Here is a 21,992-nt window from a genome sequence, read left to right on the forward strand (position 1 = left end):
CTTTTGTGGGGCCTCATGCCCTACTTTTCTTCAACCTTTTCTAAGAGCATATTTATCTTTAAAAGGGCAAAATCGTCCATCAATTACTATTTTATTTCTTATCGTATAAGTTTGGTCTCTCAAGTTTTAATAGTTGTGCCCATTTATCTCCATATGTAGGAGTGTTCAAGAAAACAATTGAAAAGATTGAATGGTTTGGTTCGGTCAACAGTTTTATCTATTATATTTCTTTTTTTAAAAAATAACACATCTCTAGATTGTACCACCATGGTCACAAGTTAGATGACATGCATTTTGATTTTTTAGTCATAAGCTAGATGGTTCATATTTAATTTTGATCCCAAGTTGGATAGTCGATATTTTTTTGAGAAGGGTCACAACCCAAATGATCTTATATTTTTTTTAAAGGGATTTTGACTACCAATTAGATGATTTCTGTTTAGAGACTAGTATGTATATGCATATCTAAATATCTAATTCTAGGACGGGAGTTATTTGTTGGAAGCTATTCATGCTTATCAAGTTTTATAATTTCCTTTCCTAAGTTTTGAAACAACAATGGCATACATTTAATAACGATCTTGACCTATCTATATTTAAAAAGTCGAGTAGTTATACTTAATGAATAATAAATAAATAAAACATACCAAGAACCCAGTTTGGGTCACCCAAAAATTTATGCTAATCCAACAAGTGTACACCTCTAAGTACCTTTTCACGAAATTTTACCGAACCTGCATGTTGTAACATAGTAATGGTCCTTAGAGAAATCATAAAAGTCGGTCGCCCATGAGTCTGCAACAAGGTCACAAAAATATGTAAACCTGATGAACGCCATATTGACAATGAACTTTTGAGTCAATTGTGAATCATATTACATGATCACATTTGATCATTAAATGATAGATACCGATGTTGATCCTTCACATAACAATTAAATAAATCAGACAGAATGATGGCAGTTTTTTACGACTGACTTCACAAAATCAAAATCACTGAATTTGATTAATGAGAACCAAAGATAGTTTCACCTTTGGTCTTCAGTGGCAAGTTTCATAGAACTTATGATCAACGTTCTAGTAAAATGGTTGATGGCATCATGGTTTCATGCCAAATATTTATTGTGATAACAATGCCTTAATATCTCTGAAGCCCCCAGGTATCATCAGACCTCTTCCACCTAAATGAAGTTCACATGAGCATTCAAGCAGTCTGATGAAGGTAATAAACTTCCTATCTATCAGTTCAATGAGAGCTAAGGGTTACCTGAGGAAGTCCCATCAATTCAAGAACGGCTTTTTGTGGTGTTAGCTCGTTATCGATAATTCGGGCCACCGCTGTCAAAACTGGCATCTTAACATTATATTTCTGGGCCAACGCAATAACAGCCCCAGCAGTTGATACACCTTCTGCAACCTGTTGCATACGGGGGGGACCTTAACAACACATTAGCATTGAATGAAAACCAAATATTTCCAGACATGCTTAAAGGCTACCCAGGTAGTACCTGATTCATTGAGCTCAATATATCATCCAGATTCTCACCAGACCCTAGTCGTACTCCTACAGTGCGATTTCGAGAGAGGTTGACAAAGCATGTGAGCATAATGTCCCCTGTGCCTGAGAGTCCAGTAATTGTCGTTGCCTTCGCGCCCATCTTTAATAAAAAATTGAAGGCAAAAGTTATCAGAATGTCAGGAATGCAATCAGACAATTAGATAAGATAAGAAAAGTAGGCGAGTGTTTGATGTATTAGATAAGGCTTGAACTATTATTGAATGTAGGAATGTGAAGCCAACATCTTCTGGACCATCCAACGGAAGTTGGAACAGAAACAATAAACGAGCAGAGAACTTTCAGTAACAATCTGATTTGGCAGCAGAGATAAAAGACTCCATTAAAGCTCTTACTCTCAGCTTTTACACGATAATGGATCCATAAGGTAGCACCATATTGAAGCGCCATTGAGAAAAATACGTAAGAGGCCAATAATCAGGCAGAGAACATTTAGTAACAATCTGAATTCGCAGCAGAGAGAAAAGACTCCATTAAAGTTCTTACTCTTAGCTTACACGATAATGGGTGTAACAGCCCAAGCCCAAACCCATCGCTAGCAGATATTGTCCTCTTTGATTTTTCCCTTCCGGACTTCCCCTCAAGGTTTTTAAAATGCGTCTGCTAGGGGAAAGGGGTCCCCTCAAGGTTTTTCCACACCCTTATAAAGAATGTTTTGTTCTCCTCCCAACCAATGTGGGATCTCACAATGGGTCCATACGGTAGCACCATATTGAAATGCCATTGAGAAAAATACGTAAGAGGTCATTAGGTATCGTTCCAGTATCTCTCAATTGTGTTCAGTTTTGAAAAATATAAACATTTGTTAACTACAACACATTTTCCATTTCTCATTTGAGACTTTTCCTAAAATTATGTACAATTTTATTAAGAAACAACAAAATCTAGTTTTTGGGCTTGTGACGTAAATGAATCACATTCAATCTTCAAAGCAAGTAATACTGAATAAAAGCATACCTTTGTTGCTAGCCAACGGATCTCAGAACAACCTTGTGCTACAAGAGCTGCCATAGAGTTGTTACCAAGATTCATCCCCTCAACAATTCCTGCTGCTATCGCAAGGACATTCTTCAATGCACCTGCAATCTCCACCCCTGTCACATCACTGAGTCATCAGAAGTTACAAGCTAAGTAAATTACTGGCTTACAGAGCTTACAAGTACCTTTTCATTTTGGTATATTTTATTTTCTTAAGATAAAATACTTTGGGAGGGAATTTGTGATCAGACAATGGAGAAATAAACAAAGAATAAGGTAGCAACGGAGAAACTGGATAAATGACTAAATGTGAAGTTAGATGCTTGATAAGATGATAATACTAGTAGGATAAATCAAAGTTTCCTACCAAAGGGTATTTTAAATTACAATTTTCAAGAAAAGTAAGCCTCATTGTTCAGTAATTATATCTACCTCGAAGTGCTTATTCTTAGATAACTAGAAGCTAGTAGTTGCTGAGCTGCATTTGCCAATTTTTTGTCCTTTGATGCCACTACCATTGCTGGAAAACCAAGATAGAGGTTCATAACAATTTTAAAACAATACAATTCAAAAAAGCACTGCAAAATGTGCGTCAATATCACCTGTCGGCAATTTATTCATTAATTCTGAAGCAAATGAAGGTCCTGAAAGAGCAACAAAGGGTTGTCGAGGATTTCTCAATGCATGTGGAATAATCTGTGACATCATCCTCAAGGTATTAAGTTCCAACCCTTTGCTTAGAGATATGAATGGCACATGTGGATCAACATGGTCAGCAATGCTCTCAAGAAAGGACGAGCTGAACTGCAATAGTATTTAAAAAAAAAAAAAAAAAAAAAAATCCTTAAATCACGCAAAATTAGTAATTAATATTTCTGACATCTAAAACTGAAGGCCCATATGAAAATTATTTGTGACATCTACAATTAAAAAACCATATGAAAGAAATTTGAATTATTTGCAAGAATCTGATGCACTCAAGTTCCAAATAATTCAGCAACTATTCAAAGGCCTTAAAGAGAGTACAGCAGCCATATTTATAGGCTAAAAAAAACCCTCACTGAAAATAGCTACCTAACCAAAAATAAAGAAGCCCTTTACCACGTGATAAAAGCTTTTAACAAGAAAGAAACAACTTAAAGTAAATGAATAGTAATAAAACATATAACCACCCACGGTTAAAGAAATGGATAAAAAATTATTAAAAATTCCCAAGATCCTATATCTGAGTCTGTAAAGAAAGGACTGTATTATAAGTTTTTCCCCTTAGGAATTCATAATTACGAAGAGCAAACAAATATTAATGAAGAAATTTCAATAGAGTAGTGAAAGACCTGCACAGGTACAGCGTGAAAACAGAAATCAGCACCTAGCAAAGCAGCTTTGGCATCAGTTGTAGCAATAACATTTATCGGTAGCTTGTGCCCTGGGAAGTACTTACTGAAAATAAATGTCCTCAAGTTAAATGCAATCAAGCAAACTTTCATCTGAGACCACACAAACATTTACACAAGCTCTCTCTCTCACACACACACACAAACACATATACGTATTGTAAGTGAACTTCAGCAAATTACGCATGGATTTAAGCTGAAATAGGTGAAAAAGGGAAGTTCTTTGCAGAATAACTTACCTATTGTAGTGACTATCGTTAATGGACTGGCATACTTGAGGATCACGGAGAAGCATGTTGACTTCCAATTGTGGCTTTCTACCAGCAATATGGGCAGCCATCGCTGTGCCAAAAGATCCGCCTCCAAGCACAGCCACCTGATAGAATTCAGACAATGAACTCTAAATATGAAGCGAACAGAGATTTCGCAAGTGGAATATGCTATAAACAAATATCAGTGAATAAACTGTCTATAGTTCTAATGCTTTAAGTTTGACATTTATCTCCCAAAACATAAGATGTACTTTTTCAAGTTCAGCATAGTCCTGCCTGGACCTTGATGACGAATGGAATGTTTAAGCTTTTGCTGATAATTAACTGGGTTCAAGACACATCGACTAATATACTTATTTTGAAGCCGAAATTCAAGTAATATGGTGTTGATTCGTTTTCTAGGGGTTATCATTTCCCAGACTAATAATAGTCATAATTCTCCAGACCCAACAATGCCATACAAGGGGCCTCGTTCATATTATAACTTACAAGAGAGTACAATGAGGTAATTACAGTGAAAAAACAAGGGATTTCGGTAACAAATTGAATAAAAAGTAAAGAAAAAACAAGATACTACAACGAACTTCTCTGCGGCATTTTATCAAACAGGTTGAAGTCACATTATCAAATCACGCAAGACTAATCCTCCAAAAGATCAACCCACATCTTCAACAGGCTAAAAAAAGATAAAATTAGGAAAAAGATGAGGAGCGGATTAAAACCCACCTTGTTCGTGCGCTCAAGAACGTCGGTCTTTGCCTTGAATCGCCAAGACCTGGACCACCGCACCAACTTCTCCCAGGCAAGTCGAACAATCCTACGGCGGTTCGGGGTTTTTTCAGTGACCAAATCTAGAACTACGTCAGTGTCTTCAAGAATCGGAGGCGGCGATTCATCGGCGCAGAACCGGCGATGGGAAGTGGTGGGTTTATCGGGACAACAGAGGCTAAGATTGGTTAATTTGGAAGGTTTTGTGTAGTACAAGGAATAATTCTTGGGCGTGAAAAATGCGTTGCGGGAAGAAAGGTCGAGCAATGGCGTCTCCATTGAAACAAAGAGAAGCTTTGGAAGGTTTTGTGAAGCGTTGCAAGAAGCTTGGGAATCACAGAGAGAAGAAGATAACAGGTAAAACGTCGAGAATATCAGATGGAATTCTTTTTTCTTTTTCTTTTTCTTTTTTTCAATTATTAAATTACCAAATCAGACCATTTTACAAAAAATTAAAAAATAAAAACAATTTATATCTCTAAATTAATAATCCATATATATTATAAATTACTAAATTAAATATATATATATATATATATATGTTTTAATTTTTTTTATAAACTAAAAATAATAAAAGAAAAGATTGGATGGACATAGAGATCAAAATTATTGGAATTAAAATCCATTGAACAAGAAAGAAAAAAAAAACACAAGAACTGGATGGAACTAATATCCTAAGCCATTTCAAATGTTTCAAATAAAAATTAAAATTAAAAAAAAAAAAAAAAAAAAGGTTCAGTTCATCATCAGCTGGCACTTGAGCTTCACCACGTCAGATTGCTTCAAAGGTTTGAGCATGAACATCTCTGCTCCTTCCTCCAAACACCTAACCAAATTCATTTTTTTTTTATTAATTTTTTTTGAAAATATAATAGTATGGATAAAGATGGATGGATTTAAATTAACTAAATTAACTAAATTAACTAACTTGTTGATGCGAGTGGGCACATTCTCTGATGACACCACCACTACAGGAACTTCCTTCATCCTCGAACATCTCTGCAACACAAACAAGATTAATTTTTTTTTTTTTTTCGATAAATTTAAGAAAGAATAAAAATAAAAATAAAAATGGAACCTTGATTTTCTTGAGAAGTTCATATCCGGACATTCCGGGCATGCAGTAATCCGTGATGATCATGTTCACCTTCGACCTCTGCAATAACGACAAAGATTCCATTAAAACATCTCCAATTTTCTGGGGGATTTTCCTTCGTTTTCTCACCAACCAAACACAATCTTTAACTTACATCACCGCATTCTATGTTGTTGTGTTCATGTTCATGTTCATCCAACAAACCCAGAAACTCCAGAGCACTGCGACCATTTTCTGCTGTTGTCACTGCACAAACAAACAAACAAACAAACAACCAAACAAACAAAAAGATTGCTTTTTTTTTCTTGCCCAGATTCTGAAATCCTGTTTTGAATGAAAAAAATGAAAACTTTTGTATTTTTACCTTTAAAAGAGGAGTTTTTGAGCAATTTCTCAACGAGTTTACGATCAACGAGATTATCATCAACAGCAAGAACATGGGGTTGGTACCCATTTTGAGAAGAAGAGGAACCGGCAGCCTCCATGGAAGGGTTGCAATAGAGAGGAAATTGAATTTAGGGTTAGAAATAGAGAGAGGAAAACGAGGTTGTCAGAGCAAGAAAGAAACGTAAGAGAATCAGAAAGTCACAAGAGAGAGATGAATTGAATTGTGTGAGTTGTTTGTTGGGTATTTATAGGATTAAATGAGTGTAACCCAAACCATAACTAATGCCAAATGTTTGGTGTACTTCTCAAGATTCTTCTTTTCTTTTTCTATATCATTTTTGTAACCCTCTTAGTTAGGGATCTTCGTATCCTTTTAACAAACCGGAATTCCGATATTCAAAACAAGCTCAAGGCAAGTCACACAGGTCACGAGAACTCGACATTATTGCAAGAACCCTAATTTCAATATTCAAACACAGGGTCGAGGCAAGGAAGAGAATTAAAACCCTATAGTTAGAGATTAGGAGAAATCCTCGTTATAACAACTCAATACCCCACTTTAGCCTGTTACATATCGTCATCAGTCTCATAGTTTTAAAATGCGTCTACTAAGGTGAGATTTTCATGCTCTTATAAGGAATATTTCGTTTCCCTCTTCAACTGATGTACATTATTAACCCTAAAAGCTAAAACCCTAGGGCCAAAGTTTAAGATAAGTCGTCATACTACTAGAACATGACAATGTTACAAGAACCCTATTCTCGGTATTGAAAACGAGAGCAAGAGAAGGAAGGGTATTAAAACCGTGTGGTCGAGATTATAAATTGGAAGGCAAGAAAGGACGAGAAAGGCATCCGAAGCATTTAACATGTAGAAAACATGGAGAAGAGGGAGAGGGAGAGGGAGAGGGAGAATCTTTGGAGATCCTTTGTGGGTAAGGGTGGAGATTTGATTCAATGATATCATTATTTGTATGAATGTCTGAAGAGGCTCAGAGCTATGTAGATTTTATTGTTTCTGCAAAGCCACCATGGGGAGACCATCACACACAAACGAATATTAATGATTTGCCAGAACCAAACAGTGTTCAAATCTTTTTGACACCTTCCAACCTTAAATTTTCCCCCCATTACATTATATTACCTTCTTTCTCTCTCTCTCTCTCTTACTTTCTTCCATCCATCCACAAATTTGAAATTTTCTATTTATTTTTATTTAATTAGTGAGTTTACGGAAAACTCTTATAAGTTGCACTATGTTTTTCGAAGTTGATTAAATCGAAAGTCTTTTTATAGTGAAAATTGGTACAATGTACCAAATTTATGATATCGGAATATTTTAGAGATCAAAGTGTAAACGATACTATAAGCACATTGATATCATTTTGAAAATTGTCCATTCATTTGGTAATAACATCACATGTAGAAAGGTATCGAATGTGCTATCTAATTTTCAAACCTATGTGATAGGTTGGATTTCTAAGATGCCCATGCCCTTCCAATATTTGTTCTTTTTTTCTCTTCTTTTACCATTCAATCACATTGGCCCATGATCTCAAGAACTTCCTCCTCTCCAAACAGATAGCTATGATGGGGTTATGTGGGTGTGACCAATACCCGTTTACTAATTGTTTGCTTAGGAATTGAAAGAGAGATGGAGAGTGAGAGACCGATTAAGATCAAACTCATTACTAATAGATATTATTTGTTTTTGTCCATTTTGCATGGCCGTTAGCGTCATGGTTTTAGAACGCGTTTATGTGGGAGAAGTTTCTAACACACCTATAATGAATGTTTCGTTCCCTTCTCCAAACGATGTGGGAACTTGCATATTCCTTATGATCTACGATCTATTTCAATAGCAAAAGAGTTTGAAGACTTTTATTCGACGTAGGAGAAAAGATAAATTGGTTGAATTTTTCGAGGTTTAATCGAACGGTATGAACCAAATAATGTTGTCATCCCCCTCGACTTCTCGTCTCCATCTTTCTCAAGTACAGCTGAATTAATACAGATATCAAAATAAAAATTTGAAATTTGAATACGTAAACCGTGAATTAGACTCTAATAATATTATTATTATTTAAAAAATTGAAGGAAGTGATTGGGTGAATCTAAAATCCAAAGAAAGGGACATGTTAGTGGATTTTATTTGATTTAAGATACGGAATGATTTTGGGAGTCAGAGTTTGGTAAAGTCAAACCTAAACTAAACAGGTTTAGGGTTAAGGGAATCTTGGACAGAGTACCCTATTCCTTTACCCAAACAGTCTTTTCATTTCAGTCAACCCAATTCAATCACTATATAATTAATTAATTAATTAAAGTTATGACTTTGACATAATTTTGAGTGCTTTTTTGAACTTCTTATGTTAGCCCAAAGTGATGTATTATTATTGCATTTGGGTCACTTTGTAACTATAAATGTTTGATTTTAAAAAAATGGTTTTTTGAAGTACTAAATTATTAAAAGTCACATTTAGTCGATTGTGTGACCAAAAATCACCTTCAGAAAATGTAGGTTTTTTTTTAAAAAAAATCCAAACCCACTTTTATACTACTGCCTAATAGAGATTTGACCAACTATTTTCATGGCTTACACATATAAACAATTGAAATTAAATTGAGAACCAAATTCTATATATGCTACCAAACACGTTAAAAAAACACACAGATTAATTGAAATCGAAATTATATTTACGGGTAATTCAAAGTTAGATAAACAAAATATGGTTGTTGGGAGATTGAGATTTATCTAAAACAAAAATGTGACCCTTTTACATCATACGAACATAATGTCAATTCTAAATATCATAAATTCAAAACAGAAAATGTCATTTTTAAGACCAAAAAGAACTACAAGGATACATTACCTGAAATAATGAAGGCCCATTTGATTTGATGAACCAGTGCCAAATCTCTTCAAAAGTGACTCAGTTTGGTTTGCCAAGTAACGCAGTGTCCAGGGATCCTTCTGGCTGTGAAGCTCTCCTCTACCATGGCTATGCTGCTATCATTTGATGCTTGCCTTCGGGATCGACGACGTGCATGCTCCTGCAGATGTCATGAACGGTATTCCTTTGTACATCGCCACGCCCTTGTCGTCTGTGAAAAGATGCTGAATCCATCCAAATAACAACCATTTGAGTATAATAGGTGCAAAATGAAAGATGTGAGTAGGCATAGATTGCAGCTGGGCGAGCAAGATAAAAGGTGCGTTTAGTGGATCCACAACATTTAAAAGTGATTATATTAACTACATGTGATTTTTTTTTTTACTGCTGTTTTTTTATTAATCACTTCCAGGACTTCTATATATATATATATATATGTATATCTCGAATGTTTTTTCAAAAATAGGTTTAAAACTAATTCAATTCTTAAAGTGCTTATCATTTATTAAAGAACACTTTTGGTCATCTAAAATCCTTCCATAAGTTAAATGGATTATTATTTTCTTTAAAAAAAAATTATTTAAAAATCATTTTTTTCAAAAGTTATTCCAAATACACTGGCTGCTGCTTTCATTTCGTTTGCCCAACACAAGACCTTTGAATCGCCCTTCTTACGTTTAAATGCATGCAATTTAAGAAGGCACAACAATCCACGACCCTTTAGCCAGAGAATAAAAAAGTGTTCAACCTTGCCTATTTTGTTCAAAACACATCCACTTTATGACCTTGTCATTTAAAANTTTTTTTTTTTTTTTTTTTTTTTTTTTTTTTTTTTTTTTTTTTTTTTTTTTGCATCATCCTGAAAATTTTGAACCTATTTGGACAGGGAAGGTTAAAAGTGGACGTACCGGTGTTATCTTATCCAGTTGTTTCTTTTTGGGGTTGAGAACATCTTCTGGCTTCCCATCAACCCTAAATCAAATTACGAGATAATCAATACACCACATAACAGCAGAGACCCAATTCAAATAGAGATTAATTATAAAACAACCAAGAAAAACAGTCAGATACTCAATGATACACCGAAGGGGGAATTTACATTTACCAAGGACAAGACCTAATTTCCCCCTTTTGAATAAGAAAAAGATTCTTGAAACATCTTCTAGTGTATAATATATATATACACAGCTACTCTACACAAAAATTCATAGAAGTGCAAGTCAGGTAATGCAGTTAAATTGAGTTGTCTCTGAAAAACTTACCCTGCAAATGAAATTTGTTCACCAATTTTGGCTCCTTCAGGAGGAAGCAAAGGCTCCACGATGGTGTGATCTTCATTAGACGCACATAACACCTGAGAGAGGGATTTATGAATCCATGTACAAGTGAGCATATCAACTCAACTTCCACACAACATATGAAACATCCAAAGTCCACATTGAAAATGTAAGAAGAAATAACTGAAACCAGACCAGAACTAGAGAAATAGTGCTAAGAATTTAGTGTATTCACATATAAAATGAAAGGCAACTTCATATTAATCCATATACGTCACAGTAAAGTACAGGAGCCTAAAAAAAGATAAAAATAATCAATTATGGTATGTCCAAAAAAAAAAAAAAACAGACTGCCAAGGAAAGAGAAAATACCAATCCCTGGGACATCACATCTCGTAGCTTTCCGGGTTTTACATTAGTAATAAGAACAACGTGGCGGTTCTGCACAGATTAATGCAATAATACATCAAACTTTGAATTCTGTTTCTACAGCGGATCCATTACAAGTTCCTCATGACCAACATGTAAATGTAACTATACCGTCAATTCCTCTGGACTACAGAACTTTGCCAGACCACTGACAACCTGTCGCACATTGGCCTCTCCAACATCTATCTCCTCAACCAGCAAACTGGATCACCACAGTATGATTGATACAAATTTAAGCTCAGAGGAGAATAATGAACTTCAATAGATCAACGTAAATAATGCTATCGCAGAAGACCATACCTGTCAGCAGATGGATGTTTCCACGCTTTTCGAATAAGCCCAACACGTATATTCAACAAACTAACGCTAACTTCCTTTTCTTTATCCGTTGTTTCTGTTTCAAGTGGTTTCTTCTTTTCAGGTGCAGCTTCTTTTTTGTCCTTCTCTTTTTTCTAACAGTTTCATAAAATTAAAAACAAATATGTAAATGAATGAATTGCAAAAAAGATGATGATGATGAGAAAAGGCAGGAGTAAAGAATAGTTAGAGGATATCAAGTTATACCACAGAAATTGAACAGGTCACAACAAGTCGATATACATTGAATACTAAAATAGAACTATCAACTATGTGTAAGTAATATATTGGTTCAAAAGAAAACATTCTTCTACCTTTACTTCTTTTTTCTAAACAAACTTTTCACTGAATTTATTAAAAGTTAAAATAAAAGAAACCAAAAGATCTATATCAACATACCCCATATGGCATCACAATAATCTGATCCAATTAAAATTGATTATAAAGGAGGTATAATTATCAAAAGAATTTGAAAGTGTACACCGATTAGAATAAAACCAGGGCCAATTCAAAAACATCAACCCTGCTCCTGCTTTTATTGTTAAAGATTCACTGATTCCTCTCTAACCAAAGTTCACAAAGAAAGGATTTCTTTTTCTTAAAACCACGGCTGGGCTATGCAACAACTGTAAAATATTTTCCTTCACTATTCTATCAAAGCACCAATTCTGCCCAAAATTTGAAGCAGTGCACAAGTAATGTTCTCTCACAAGATGAGAGAATTCTCTCCAAACTATTCAAAAGATATGAAAAATAGAACAGAATACAATTTCCCTTCAATAAAGGTCTTTGCAACATTTTTTCAATAGTTTATATTACCAAAATATGAGTAGGCAGGCCAATAAAGAAATGTAGGCTTTACCCCCGGATCAGCTTTCTTAGTGTCTGGGTTCAGTTGAGGCTTATCTGAAACCTTGGTGCTTTGCGAAGACTTCTTGGCGTTTGAATCTTCCTCCACATTGTTGGCAACAACTTTGCCCTGCAACTATAATTAATAAGACTTTTAATTTGTTCATGCAACGGAATTTCTCAAAATGTGAGTTATTAACCATCAGTAATTCAAATGCACACTTCTTGGGAACAAACTCCATGAATTTGTATGAAACTTGAAAAAATCAATCTAGCTTTTAGTTTTTTGAGAGAAAAAAATATATTTTATGAAATATCCATCTACCTTAAAAAGTTTAGATGCTTCAGCTAAGCCAGAAATGGAGGAACTCACAAAAACAGGGCAAAAGCACAACGAAATTCACAAATACTAGAAACCAACAAGAACTTGCAATTTGAGAGTGAAGTGAAAACAATGTGAAAGCAACTGGCAGTTTGAAGTTAACAATATCAAACAGGTAAAATCAAAGAACAATGACAACACAGTACAGAACCCAAGGATAATCAACTAGAATAGAGAAAAACAATGAATAACGAATATTCAAATTTCAAAGTCAAATTGTAGCTAGGTCATACAAGGGAAGAATACTAGCTGACTTGATCTGGAAATTTATAGTCCATATTATGTGAACCAAACATAATTTTTTGGCATAACTTGGATGTTTCTAATGATAAATGGTATGATAGTGCAAACAATATACTTTTCACTTTGGAACTTAACATCCTTGCTCCTTAAAGAGCAAAACTCTAGCAGATGCAAAAGAATTAATTGCGCACTTACTGGAGGATCAAAGTTGCATTTCTCTAGCTGTATCTTTTGAAACAACTCCCCAATATTCTCTTTGTTCTGTTAAAAACACAAAATGATGCAAGTATTAATTAGCTCAAGTCATGGAACTAAACCACAATAATATTGAAGCCAGAATAAAAGTGGATTCAAATTATAAATAAACGACTAAAGAACCAATATTAATACTCATTTTTGCATGTCTGCGATAAAATCAACAATTAAAACCAGAAATATTCTCAGATGCAATTGGTAAGCAGTCAAGGCATTAAAGAAGTAGACCTACCTGGATATAATCTATCCATCTTAAAATGTGTGGCAACTTTTCTCTCTCTGCTGTTGAAAGGCCAATCTAGCAGTAACCAATAAGGTCAGATCTCACTGGAATCTCTACTTTGGTCAATCTAAAAGTTATTTTTTGAAATCCTATGCAAAACTAGTCCTTGAAATCCAAGAACCGCATGCAAAAGATCCATCGGCCATTTGAACAAGGATCTAAGCATGAAAACGTGAAATGAAATGTGTATACATTATATGAAGAAATGATGACATTCTTGAAAGAAAAGAATGATTTTAAATATAGACATTTTGTCATAAAATGCAAGAATGCTTACCACAGAAGGGTGTAGTACTGAAAACACAATTACATCAGCTTCAGATGTCTTCAATCCATTACCCAAAAGTACAGACTTTTGAACTAATTCTTCATTTAATTGTTTGAGAACCTCAAGGCATGCCTTAGAATCTACAGGAAAGCTGTCTGCAAATGTAATCCATTTCATCACCTGCAGCAACCATCATAACCGTTATGGTAATGATAAAACAAAAAGTTGCACTAAAACATAAATTTTCAATTTTATCAGATGTCCCTTCGGGAAATCTAAAACATAAAAATTTCAAACGGCTGCATATCTGGCCTTCATAATACATGTATTGGCAAGGTTCCTTGGGAAGAAAGATCTTCTCTATGGACGCTACTAAGTGCATGCAGAAGGTTAAAGCTTTCGTTTGGTCCCTTTTCTAGCAGTGAATCTACATTTGATAGAGAGTGCAGAACACAAATTCCCACATATTTTCTTGTTCCCCGCTTAGTGTCTGGTGCAAGTCTGCTTGTGAGGATACATATTAATTTTTATTGGTTGGTCCATTGGTTAAGCACGTTTGGGAGAAAATCCTTAATACCTTCAATTTGAACTTTGGTTGGTCTACCGATATTTGAGATTTTCTATTTCCCTCGCGTCATCAGGCATCCCTGACCCCAATACAATAAAAGCTAACACTCTTCAGTTAAACTGTATTTTTCCTAATCTTTGTAAAGTTTGGATTGAGAAAAGAGTATAGCTTCAAGGCTCATAAAGAACTTGGGAGGACTCTTGAGGCACTATTGTTTTCAACTGTTATCATTGATGTCTTCTCTCAAAGGATTCTAGAAACTGATCTGTTTCTTCTAATTTTGCCCAATTGGAGAGCTTTGCGAAAATCTCCTTTGTGAAATTGGGGTGGATTCTTTTCTTATCATTTGTACTCTTTTCACTTCCATGAAAATTCGTGCCCCTATAAAAAATTTCTAACGATATGAAATTCGAGTACAGTCAGCATAGTGAAAAATATTCGACCTTACCTCATCATTATCATCGACAGAAGCACGATTCCTTGATGTTTTCAAGAGGTTTACTACATAGGTCTTAAAATCCATACTTTCTCCGGTTAATGAACTCTGAAACAAATAGCAATTTAACTTCAGTAACAAAATTCCAATGACAATGCACAACACGGAAAAGAAAGATTGTAAACAAGTGGTACCGAAGCTCGTAATCGTTGGACGGATGAATCATTTCAAAAAACAAACGAGGCAATCAACGGAAACTACATTAACATATTTTACTGCGAAAATTCTTTGTCTGGAGATGATTCCACGACTTCATCTAACTCCGAAGAGAAACTAGACAAACCATGATCATATCCATAAAATAATACAGTGCATAGAATTATTCCTCCTACACGTAAAGTCAAATGAATTTCACAATATGGAGCAGCCAATACCAATAAATGTCGAGTGAAACAAGAGAGAAGATTGGTCCATATAAGATCAGAGATTCACAGCGTTCGACAGCAAGTTAAGAGAGAAGAAGCTTACAGAATCTAAGGAGAAGTGTTTAGCCAGCGCCGATGCGACCAACTGCTTCCTATCTAACGCAGAACCTCCATTGGCAGCCATTTCAAGCTTTTCAGCGATGAACTGCTGAGAATTCTTTCTACTCGGTGAGTCGATCAATCACTGATAGGGTTTTTCAATTTTCAGAAGCTTTGCTAATGGCTCTTCTTTGTTATGGTCACGGACTTCAAAGGCACGGCCCATCAAGCAATTGGCCCAATAACTGCTTTCTGTTCCATTATTTTTTTTAATAATTTTTTAATATATATTTCGCTTTAAAAAAAAAAAAAAAAACTTCAACACCATTTAATCTAATAATTTACAGTTTCACTTATAACTATATTTTTAGCTCTCACAAATTTTTAATAATAATTTCATTTTTTTTTTAAAGAAAATATTTTTCTGATCAAATTCTAAAAATAATTTTTTTTTTTCAAATTTTTAAAATTTTGCTCCTGACTTTTCTATGCATCTCTTATGGCAATGTCACGTTACCTACTTCTCGTTTTTATTAGTGAAGATTATCCCTACAAACCAACACGAGTCTTTCCAACATGTTTTTGTCATCATTTGCGTGCATCCTAAAATAATCCCAGAAAGTCGTCCAACATAAAATTGTTTCAAACAAATCACATTTAATCTGGAGTTTCCTTTATACATCTGGTTAGTATTGATATTGATAGTAATTTTTAATTATTTTAAATCAGTTCATAACTTAAAAAATAATAATTAATTAAAGTTGTCTTAAATAGAAACATTTTTTGAAATTCAAATGACTACCAAGCTTCAATCTAGGAGTTTAATATCATTTATAAATAACATCAATCTATGTGTACTGAAAAGATGGCTCCTTGGGCCATTTTTGGGATGCATTTAATTCACTTTTAATTTATATTGTTTTTAAATTTTCGAACCTTTTCCTACCAATAATGAATGCCCATAATGGGTAGTGTAAAGTTTATTTAATTTTAATGGTCATTTTCATAAATATTTATTCATCGAATTATTGATATTTATGGCTATATTTTAAAATAAAATTCTTAAATTTTTCAAACTTCGCCCCACTTCATTAATACTCAACAACAAAATTAATTAGATGTTTTTTTTTTTTTAAATCTTATCAATATTAATTTAAATTTTATAATGCTGGCCAACATATTTTGGATTTTTAACCTAAAAAAAAAAATTGTCTAACGCCATTGCTACCAAATATTATTTGTTTTGGCCCATTACGTATCGTCGTCAGTTTACAGTTTTAAAATGCGTATGTTAGGGAAAGATTTGTATGACCTTATAAAGAATATTTTTGTTTCCCTCTTTAACAGATGTGGGATCTTACAATCTACCTCTGGGAGTTAGTATTTTCACTCGCACACCATCCGATATCTAACTCTGATATCATTTGTAATAACAGATATTGTTCATGTTATCCAGTTACGTATTGTTCTTAGTCTTAATGGACTAAAATGGATATAAACTATACCTAGACCTAACCGATAAATTACTACAAAGTTGTGTCGTTCACAGGGTCAAAATGGTGCGGGGCTTTGCATTAAATTAAAGAGAGGAGTAATTAATTCCCTCCACCAACCCTCATTACCTACCTTCTACCATTTATTGTGCTCTTCTTCTAGAACATTAATTTTGATATTATGTGAAATTTCAAATTTATGAATATATTGACGAAATTGACGAAATTAACATTGTACATAATTAATTATTTAAATTCTTCATACTTTTAAATTAGATTATAAATTACTAAAAATACTCTTACAACTTCAAAACTTGTCTTAAAAATAACAATAAAAATAACATTTTTTTTTTATTTTTAAAAAGTTTAAAATATCCTTAATATTTTTTTAAATGCTAAAAAAACACCACTACTTAAAAAATACTTTATAACTTTTACCGTAGTTTAAAAAATACACGTAGCCTTCAAAATTTAATTAATACCCTTAAAAAAAATTTAATAACTTTAAAAACATCTTTTAATTTTTGTAAGTTAAAAAATACATTTACCGTTAGTACCACGTCTCATAGTACTCATGAACTTTTAAAAGCAACATTTAAATATTCGTAGATAATTTATGAGATGTTAATAGACGATTTTAGTAATATATCGACAACAATAATTTTGTTTATAAAATTAAAGTGTGTTAATGTTACTCTTAAATTTTGGAATTTTCTAAATATAGTAGTAACCGTAGTCCGTAAATAATATATTTTTTAAATGGAAGGATATTAATAAACATTTTTAAAGTTAAGGGTGTTTTTGAAATACTATTTAAAGATCAACAATATTTTTGAAACAAAGTAGTAACATATTTCATCAAAAATTAATAGTAAATTTTTTTTTGAAAGTTTAAAGTACTGTATAGGTTAAATTAATGTTTTTTTACTCTACATTATTTTAACTTAATGCTTAATTTTTCTTTTGTCTAAAAAAAATAATCTCTTTTTTAAACCACATAAATATTACATAAAATATATATTTTTTTACAAAAGAAAAAAAAAATTTAATTAATTCATAAAAATTATTAAAAAAAATACAGTCTCAGGCTTTCGGTTGAGGACAGGCAGCCCTGTTGAATTAAATTGATGATGGGTCAACTACAGTAAGATAAGCCACGTCAGCATCCAACTAGGATCCCCTGAAAATGCGTAGATCTAACCACGTGCCAGACGGCCTATTTAATTGTCTCGACCTATCTACGTGTTCTCTCTCTCTCTCTCGCTCTTCCACTTATTAAAACCCCCCAAATTCCCCCTTCTCTCTAAAGCAATTACAGAACTCTCTGTTTTTACTGTCAACTTCACAAATCCACCGGCGACGGCGGCGGCGGCGGCGATGACGGCTGTTCCGACTACTTCCCTCAACTAACCGCCGGGTTCCTCATCCCCTTCCTGACACTGTTTCGGAGCTGTACGAGTTTCTTCTCTCAGTGTTCGTTACCGCATTCTTTTTAGTCTGAAGAATCTTCGCTCTGCAACTCTCTTTAACGGTTCTCTGCTTTTTCTCTTCGACAATCTTCGTAAACTCCGACCGATATTTCTTTTAATGTGCTCTTGCTGCACCTTGGATTTGGTTTTTCTTCGTTTCTCTACGTTTTGAAGAGTCCTTTTCGTTTTTCGTTTCTGGCTTCTGAGATTTTGTTTGTATTTATGTGGTGTATAGCGAACTAGCTTAGTTTCTAGTTAATTTATTCTCAGTTTGCGCCATTTTTGAGTTTTTTTTTATCAGAGGAATTTCTCCGAGGTCTCTGTAATTGTGGTGTTTATCTGTTTGGTATCAGTATCTTCCATCTATGGCTTTTTTGTGCTGGCTTTGTGTTCGAAGTTAGTGGATTATGCGAGCATTGTTGAAGATGAAACGGCTGCTTGAGCTCTTTGTGTTGTTCGTTTTGGCTCCACTCTGTGCGAGATGTCTAAACCTATCTCTAAACGACGACGTTTTGGGCCTGATAGTGTTTAAAGCCGCTGTTGAAGATCCAAAGCAGAACCTCGCGACCTGGGACGAAGATGACGATAGTCCCTGCAACTGGACTGGTGTTCAATGCAGTCCCAGATCCAAACGGGTTGTCGAGCTCAACCTCGATGGATTCTCTCTCTCGGGTCGGCTCGGTCGAGGGCTTTTCCAGTTGGAGTTTCTGCAGAGATTGTCGTTATCAAAGAACAATCTCAGTGGAAATTTAAGCCCCAATTTTGCTCGTGTGGATAATCTTCAGGTGATTGATTTGAGCGGGAATAATTTGTCTGGAACTGTTCCAGATGATTTTTTCCGTCAATGTGGGTCTTTGAGAGTTGTTTCTTTGGCCAACAACAAATTTGATGGGAAAGTTCCTGATAGTTTGAGCTCGTGTGGGAGTCTTATTGCTGTTAACTTGTCCTCGAATCAGTTTTCGGGTCCTTTGCCCTCTGGGATTTTGTCTCTCAGTGGGCTTCGATCATTGGACTTGTCTGATAATGCTCTGGTGGGTGAAATTCCGAAGGTAATTGAGAATTTATATAACCTGCGGACTCTTAACTTGAGGAAGAATCGATTTTCTGCACAGATTCCTGATGGTATTGGCAGCTGCTTGCTTCTGAGGTCCATTGATCTTAGCGAGAATTCATTCTCTGGGAACCTTCCTCAGACTATGCAGAAACTTGTTCTTTGTAGTGATCTGATTTTGAGCAGGAATTTGTTCGAAGGAAATGTTCCAGAGTGGATAGGAGAAATGAAAGGCCTTGAAACTCTGGACTTTTCTGGGAACAATTTCACTGGTCATATTCCAACTACAATGGGGAATCTTCAATATCTAAAAGTATTAAATCTCTCTTCAAATGGCTTTACTGATAGCTTTCCAGAATCTGTGATGAAATGCCAAAACCTTCTGGCAATAGATATCAGTCATAATTTCATCATGGGTAATCTTCAAGCGATTGGAAGTTTAGCGAAGCTGCAGTTTCTGAACCTGTCTGGGAATTCTTTTGTTGGACCTATTCCAGAAACTATTGGAGATCTGAAAGCTTTGAGCGTTCTTGATTTGAGCAGAAATCGTCTGAATGAAAGCATTCCCGAAGCGATTGGAGGAGCTGTGTCCCTAATGGAACTGAAGCTGGATGAAAATTTTCTAGGGGGTGAACTTCCCTCTTCAATTGGTCACTGTTCTTCCCTTACAACTTTGTGAGTTTTCTATCCTGGTTTTCTTGTCTACTTTTGATTGTTTAAATTTCCATATGCATTTTCCAGCATTGCATTATCTATAAACCATTTCATTGTTGGATTTCCAGCTAAATAATATGACTCCGAAACCATTTATGGTAGTGCAATTTATGACTAAGAAACTTAGGCATTTGTTGGATATATCTACTTGTTCAAGATGCACCAAAACTGTTATCTTTTGCTTGGATTGGGTTGCAGTTAATCTTATGACTTTCGTTAGTTCCATTCATTTTGTTCTTAGTTTCTGAAAGGCTGGTTAGAATCTGGAGGTTGCTTAGCTTTGAATATGATTCCGTTTGATACATTTATCTTTGTGAAACTTTGCAGGTTCACATCGCACAATAACTTAACTGGCCCGATACCTGTGGAGTTAGCTAAACTCACTTATCTCCGAAATCTCGACTTATCCTTTAACAACCTCAATGGAACTCTTCCAAAGCAGTTGTCTAATCTTCCAAACCTTCTTTTGTTCAATATTTCTCATAACGACCTCAAGGGTGAGCTGCCTGGTGGTGTATTCTTTAACACCATCTCCCCTTCATCCGTAGCTGGAAATCCATCCCTTTGTGGCTCTGTCGTTAATAAGTCTTGCCCTTCTGTTCTTCCAAAACCTATTGTGCTTGATCCCAACTCCACTTCAGATTCCATTTCCAGCTCACTGCCTCCAAGTACTAATCTCAGAAGAAATAGAAATATCCTCAGCATTTCTGCACTGGTTGCCATTGGCGCCGCTGCTTTCATCATCATAGGCATCATATTGATCACCATCCTCAACAGTCGTGTTCAACCGCCCACGTCTTCTTTGTCTGCAGCTGCACTTGCATTGTCCATAGGGGATGATTTCAGTCATTCCTCCAGCCCTGATGCGAATTCGGGAAAGCTTGTGGTGTTGTCAGGAGAGCTTGACTTTAGCGCAGGAGCACATGCCCTGCTGAACAAGGATTGTGAGCTCGGGTGCGGTGGGTTTGGAGCAGTTTACCATACCGTTCTGCGGGATGGACACTCTGTTGCAATCAAGAAGCTCACAGTTTCTAGCCTCGTCAAGTCCCAAGAAGATTTCGAGAGGGAAGTTAGGAAGTTTGGGAATGTCAGGCACCAAAATCTGGTGACACTCGAAGGCTATTATTGGACTCCGTCGCTACAGCTCCTTATATACGAATATGTCTCTGGAGGTAGCTTGTATGGACTGCTACATGAAGCATCGGATGACAATGTCCTGCCATGGAATGAGAGGTTCAACATAATTCTCGGCACAGCAAAAGGACTGGCTCACTTACACCAATCAAACACAATCCACTATAACATAAAATCCAGCAATATTCTTATTGATTGCAATGGTCATCCTAAGGTGGGAGACTATGGTCTAGCAAGATTGCTCCCAATGTTAGACCGTTATGTTTTAAGCAGCAAGATCCAGAGTGCGCTCGGTTACATGGCACCAGAGTTCGCTTGCAGGACAGTGAAGATAACTGAAAAATGCGACATGTACGCCTTTGGTATCTTGATTCTGGAGATAGTTACAGGAAAGAGGCCTGTCGAGTACATGGAAGACGACGTAGCAGTCCTCTGTGACATGGTCAGAGTAGCAGTGGACGAAGGAAGAGCCGAAGAATGCATCGACAGTAAGCTGAGGGGGAATTTCCCAGCCGAAGAGGCCGTTCCCGTATTAAAATTAGGCTTGATCTGCACCTCCCACGTGCCATCAAACCGACCCGAAATGAGAGAAATGGTCAAGATACTGGAGATGATCAAATGCCCATCCGAATTACAAGAGTTGGGATAAACTCAACCAAGGAAACAACAGTAGATTAACCCGGGATTTGCTTGGATCCAGTAGTTTTTGGCATACTGTACTTTTTTCCTTCTTACTGTAATTTATTTTCCTTGAGAAGTCACAGGATTCAGCCATTTTTACTTGGATTGCTTTGATTTACTCTCAGCCTGATTATGATCTGCATTTTCTATGATAAAAGCTGAGGAGGCAACTTCATCAGATTCTCTCAGGACATTTTTAAACTCTCTCTTCTCTGA

At 35.3% G+C, this 21,992-nt stretch overlaps 4 protein-coding genes across 10 annotated transcripts; 1 reads left to right on the forward strand and 3 right to left on the reverse strand.

Annotated features, from left to right (window-relative positions):
* Positions 1-651: 651 nt before the first annotated feature.
* LOC111787954 (glycerol-3-phosphate dehydrogenase [NAD(+)] 2, chloroplastic) lies at positions 652-5,372 on the reverse strand. Of its 4 annotated transcripts, none has more exons than XR_002814067.1 (10): positions 4,946-5,372; positions 4,187-4,323; positions 3,888-3,993; positions 3,156-3,357; positions 2,986-3,073; positions 2,533-2,680; positions 1,508-1,657; positions 1,267-1,416; positions 1,032-1,180; positions 652-795 (listed from the first exon to the last, which is right to left on the reverse strand). XR_002814067.1 is itself a non-coding variant. In XM_023668069.1 (9 exons), exons 1-9 carry the CDS (start codon positions 5,264-5,266, stop codon positions 1,166-1,168), a joined length of 1,317 nt encoding a protein of 438 aa, XP_023523837.1. In that variant the 5' UTR covers positions 5,267-5,372; the 3' UTR covers positions 809-1,165. The 4 variants fall into 4 exon arrangements, 1 of the variants encoding a protein (XP_023523837.1); XR_002814066.1 differs by lacking the exon at positions 652-795 and adding an exon at positions 852-921; XR_002814068.1 differs by lacking the exon at positions 652-795 and having other exon boundaries at positions 809-1,180; positions 1,267-1,436.
* Positions 5,373-5,676: 304 nt separating this feature from the next.
* LOC111811326 (two-component response regulator ARR17-like) lies at positions 5,677-6,665 on the reverse strand. Of its 2 annotated transcripts, XM_023698119.1 has the most exons (5): positions 6,448-6,665; positions 6,238-6,329; positions 6,066-6,143; positions 5,916-5,986; positions 5,684-5,813 (listed from the first exon to the last, which is right to left on the reverse strand). In XM_023698119.1, the coding sequence occupies exons 1-5, from the start codon at positions 6,566-6,568 to the stop codon at positions 5,723-5,725; spliced, it is 453 nt and encodes a 150-aa protein (XP_023553887.1). In that variant the 5' UTR covers positions 6,569-6,665; the 3' UTR covers positions 5,684-5,722. The 2 variants fall into 2 exon arrangements, with proteins under 2 accessions (XP_023553878.1, XP_023553887.1); XM_023698110.1 differs by having other exon boundaries at positions 5,677-5,813; positions 6,238-6,563.
* Positions 6,666-9,188: 2,523 nt separating this feature from the next.
* Positions 9,189-15,408, reverse strand: LOC111811308 (aminoacyl tRNA synthase complex-interacting multifunctional protein 1). 2 transcript variants are annotated; one of them, XM_023698099.1, is made up of 12 exons: positions 15,239-15,408; positions 14,723-14,818; positions 13,716-13,886; positions 13,388-13,453; positions 13,096-13,161; positions 12,289-12,405; positions 11,370-11,521; positions 11,181-11,271; positions 11,013-11,081; positions 10,626-10,717; positions 10,272-10,335; positions 9,189-9,587 (listed from the first exon to the last, which is right to left on the reverse strand). In XM_023698099.1, the coding sequence occupies exons 1-12, from the start codon at positions 15,317-15,319 to the stop codon at positions 9,483-9,485; spliced, it is 1,170 nt and encodes a 389-aa protein (XP_023553867.1). In that variant the 5' UTR covers positions 15,320-15,408; the 3' UTR covers positions 9,189-9,482. The 2 variants fall into 2 exon arrangements, with proteins under 2 accessions (XP_023553867.1, XP_023553860.1); XM_023698092.1 differs by having other exon boundaries at positions 12,289-12,411; positions 15,239-15,407.
* Positions 15,409-17,979: 2,571 nt separating this feature from the next.
* LOC111794480 (probable LRR receptor-like serine/threonine-protein kinase IRK) lies at positions 17,980-21,964 on the forward strand. Of its 2 annotated transcripts, XM_023676525.1 has the most exons (3): positions 17,980-18,179; positions 18,550-19,922; positions 20,289-21,964. In XM_023676525.1, exons 2-3 carry the CDS (start codon positions 18,604-18,606, stop codon positions 21,742-21,744), a joined length of 2,775 nt encoding a protein of 924 aa, XP_023532293.1. In that variant the 5' UTR covers positions 17,980-18,179; positions 18,550-18,603; the 3' UTR covers positions 21,745-21,964. The 2 variants fall into 2 exon arrangements, with proteins under 2 accessions (XP_023532293.1, XP_023532285.1); XM_023676517.1 differs by having other exon boundaries at positions 17,980-19,922.
* The last annotated feature ends 28 nt before the right edge of the window (positions 21,965-21,992 follow it).

The sequence above is a fragment of the Cucurbita pepo genome, chromosome LG01, assembly GCF_002806865.2.
Source record: "Cucurbita pepo subsp. pepo cultivar mu-cu-16 chromosome LG01, ASM280686v2, whole genome shotgun sequence".
NCBI lineage: Eukaryota > Viridiplantae > Streptophyta > Magnoliopsida > Cucurbitales > Cucurbitaceae > Cucurbita > Cucurbita pepo.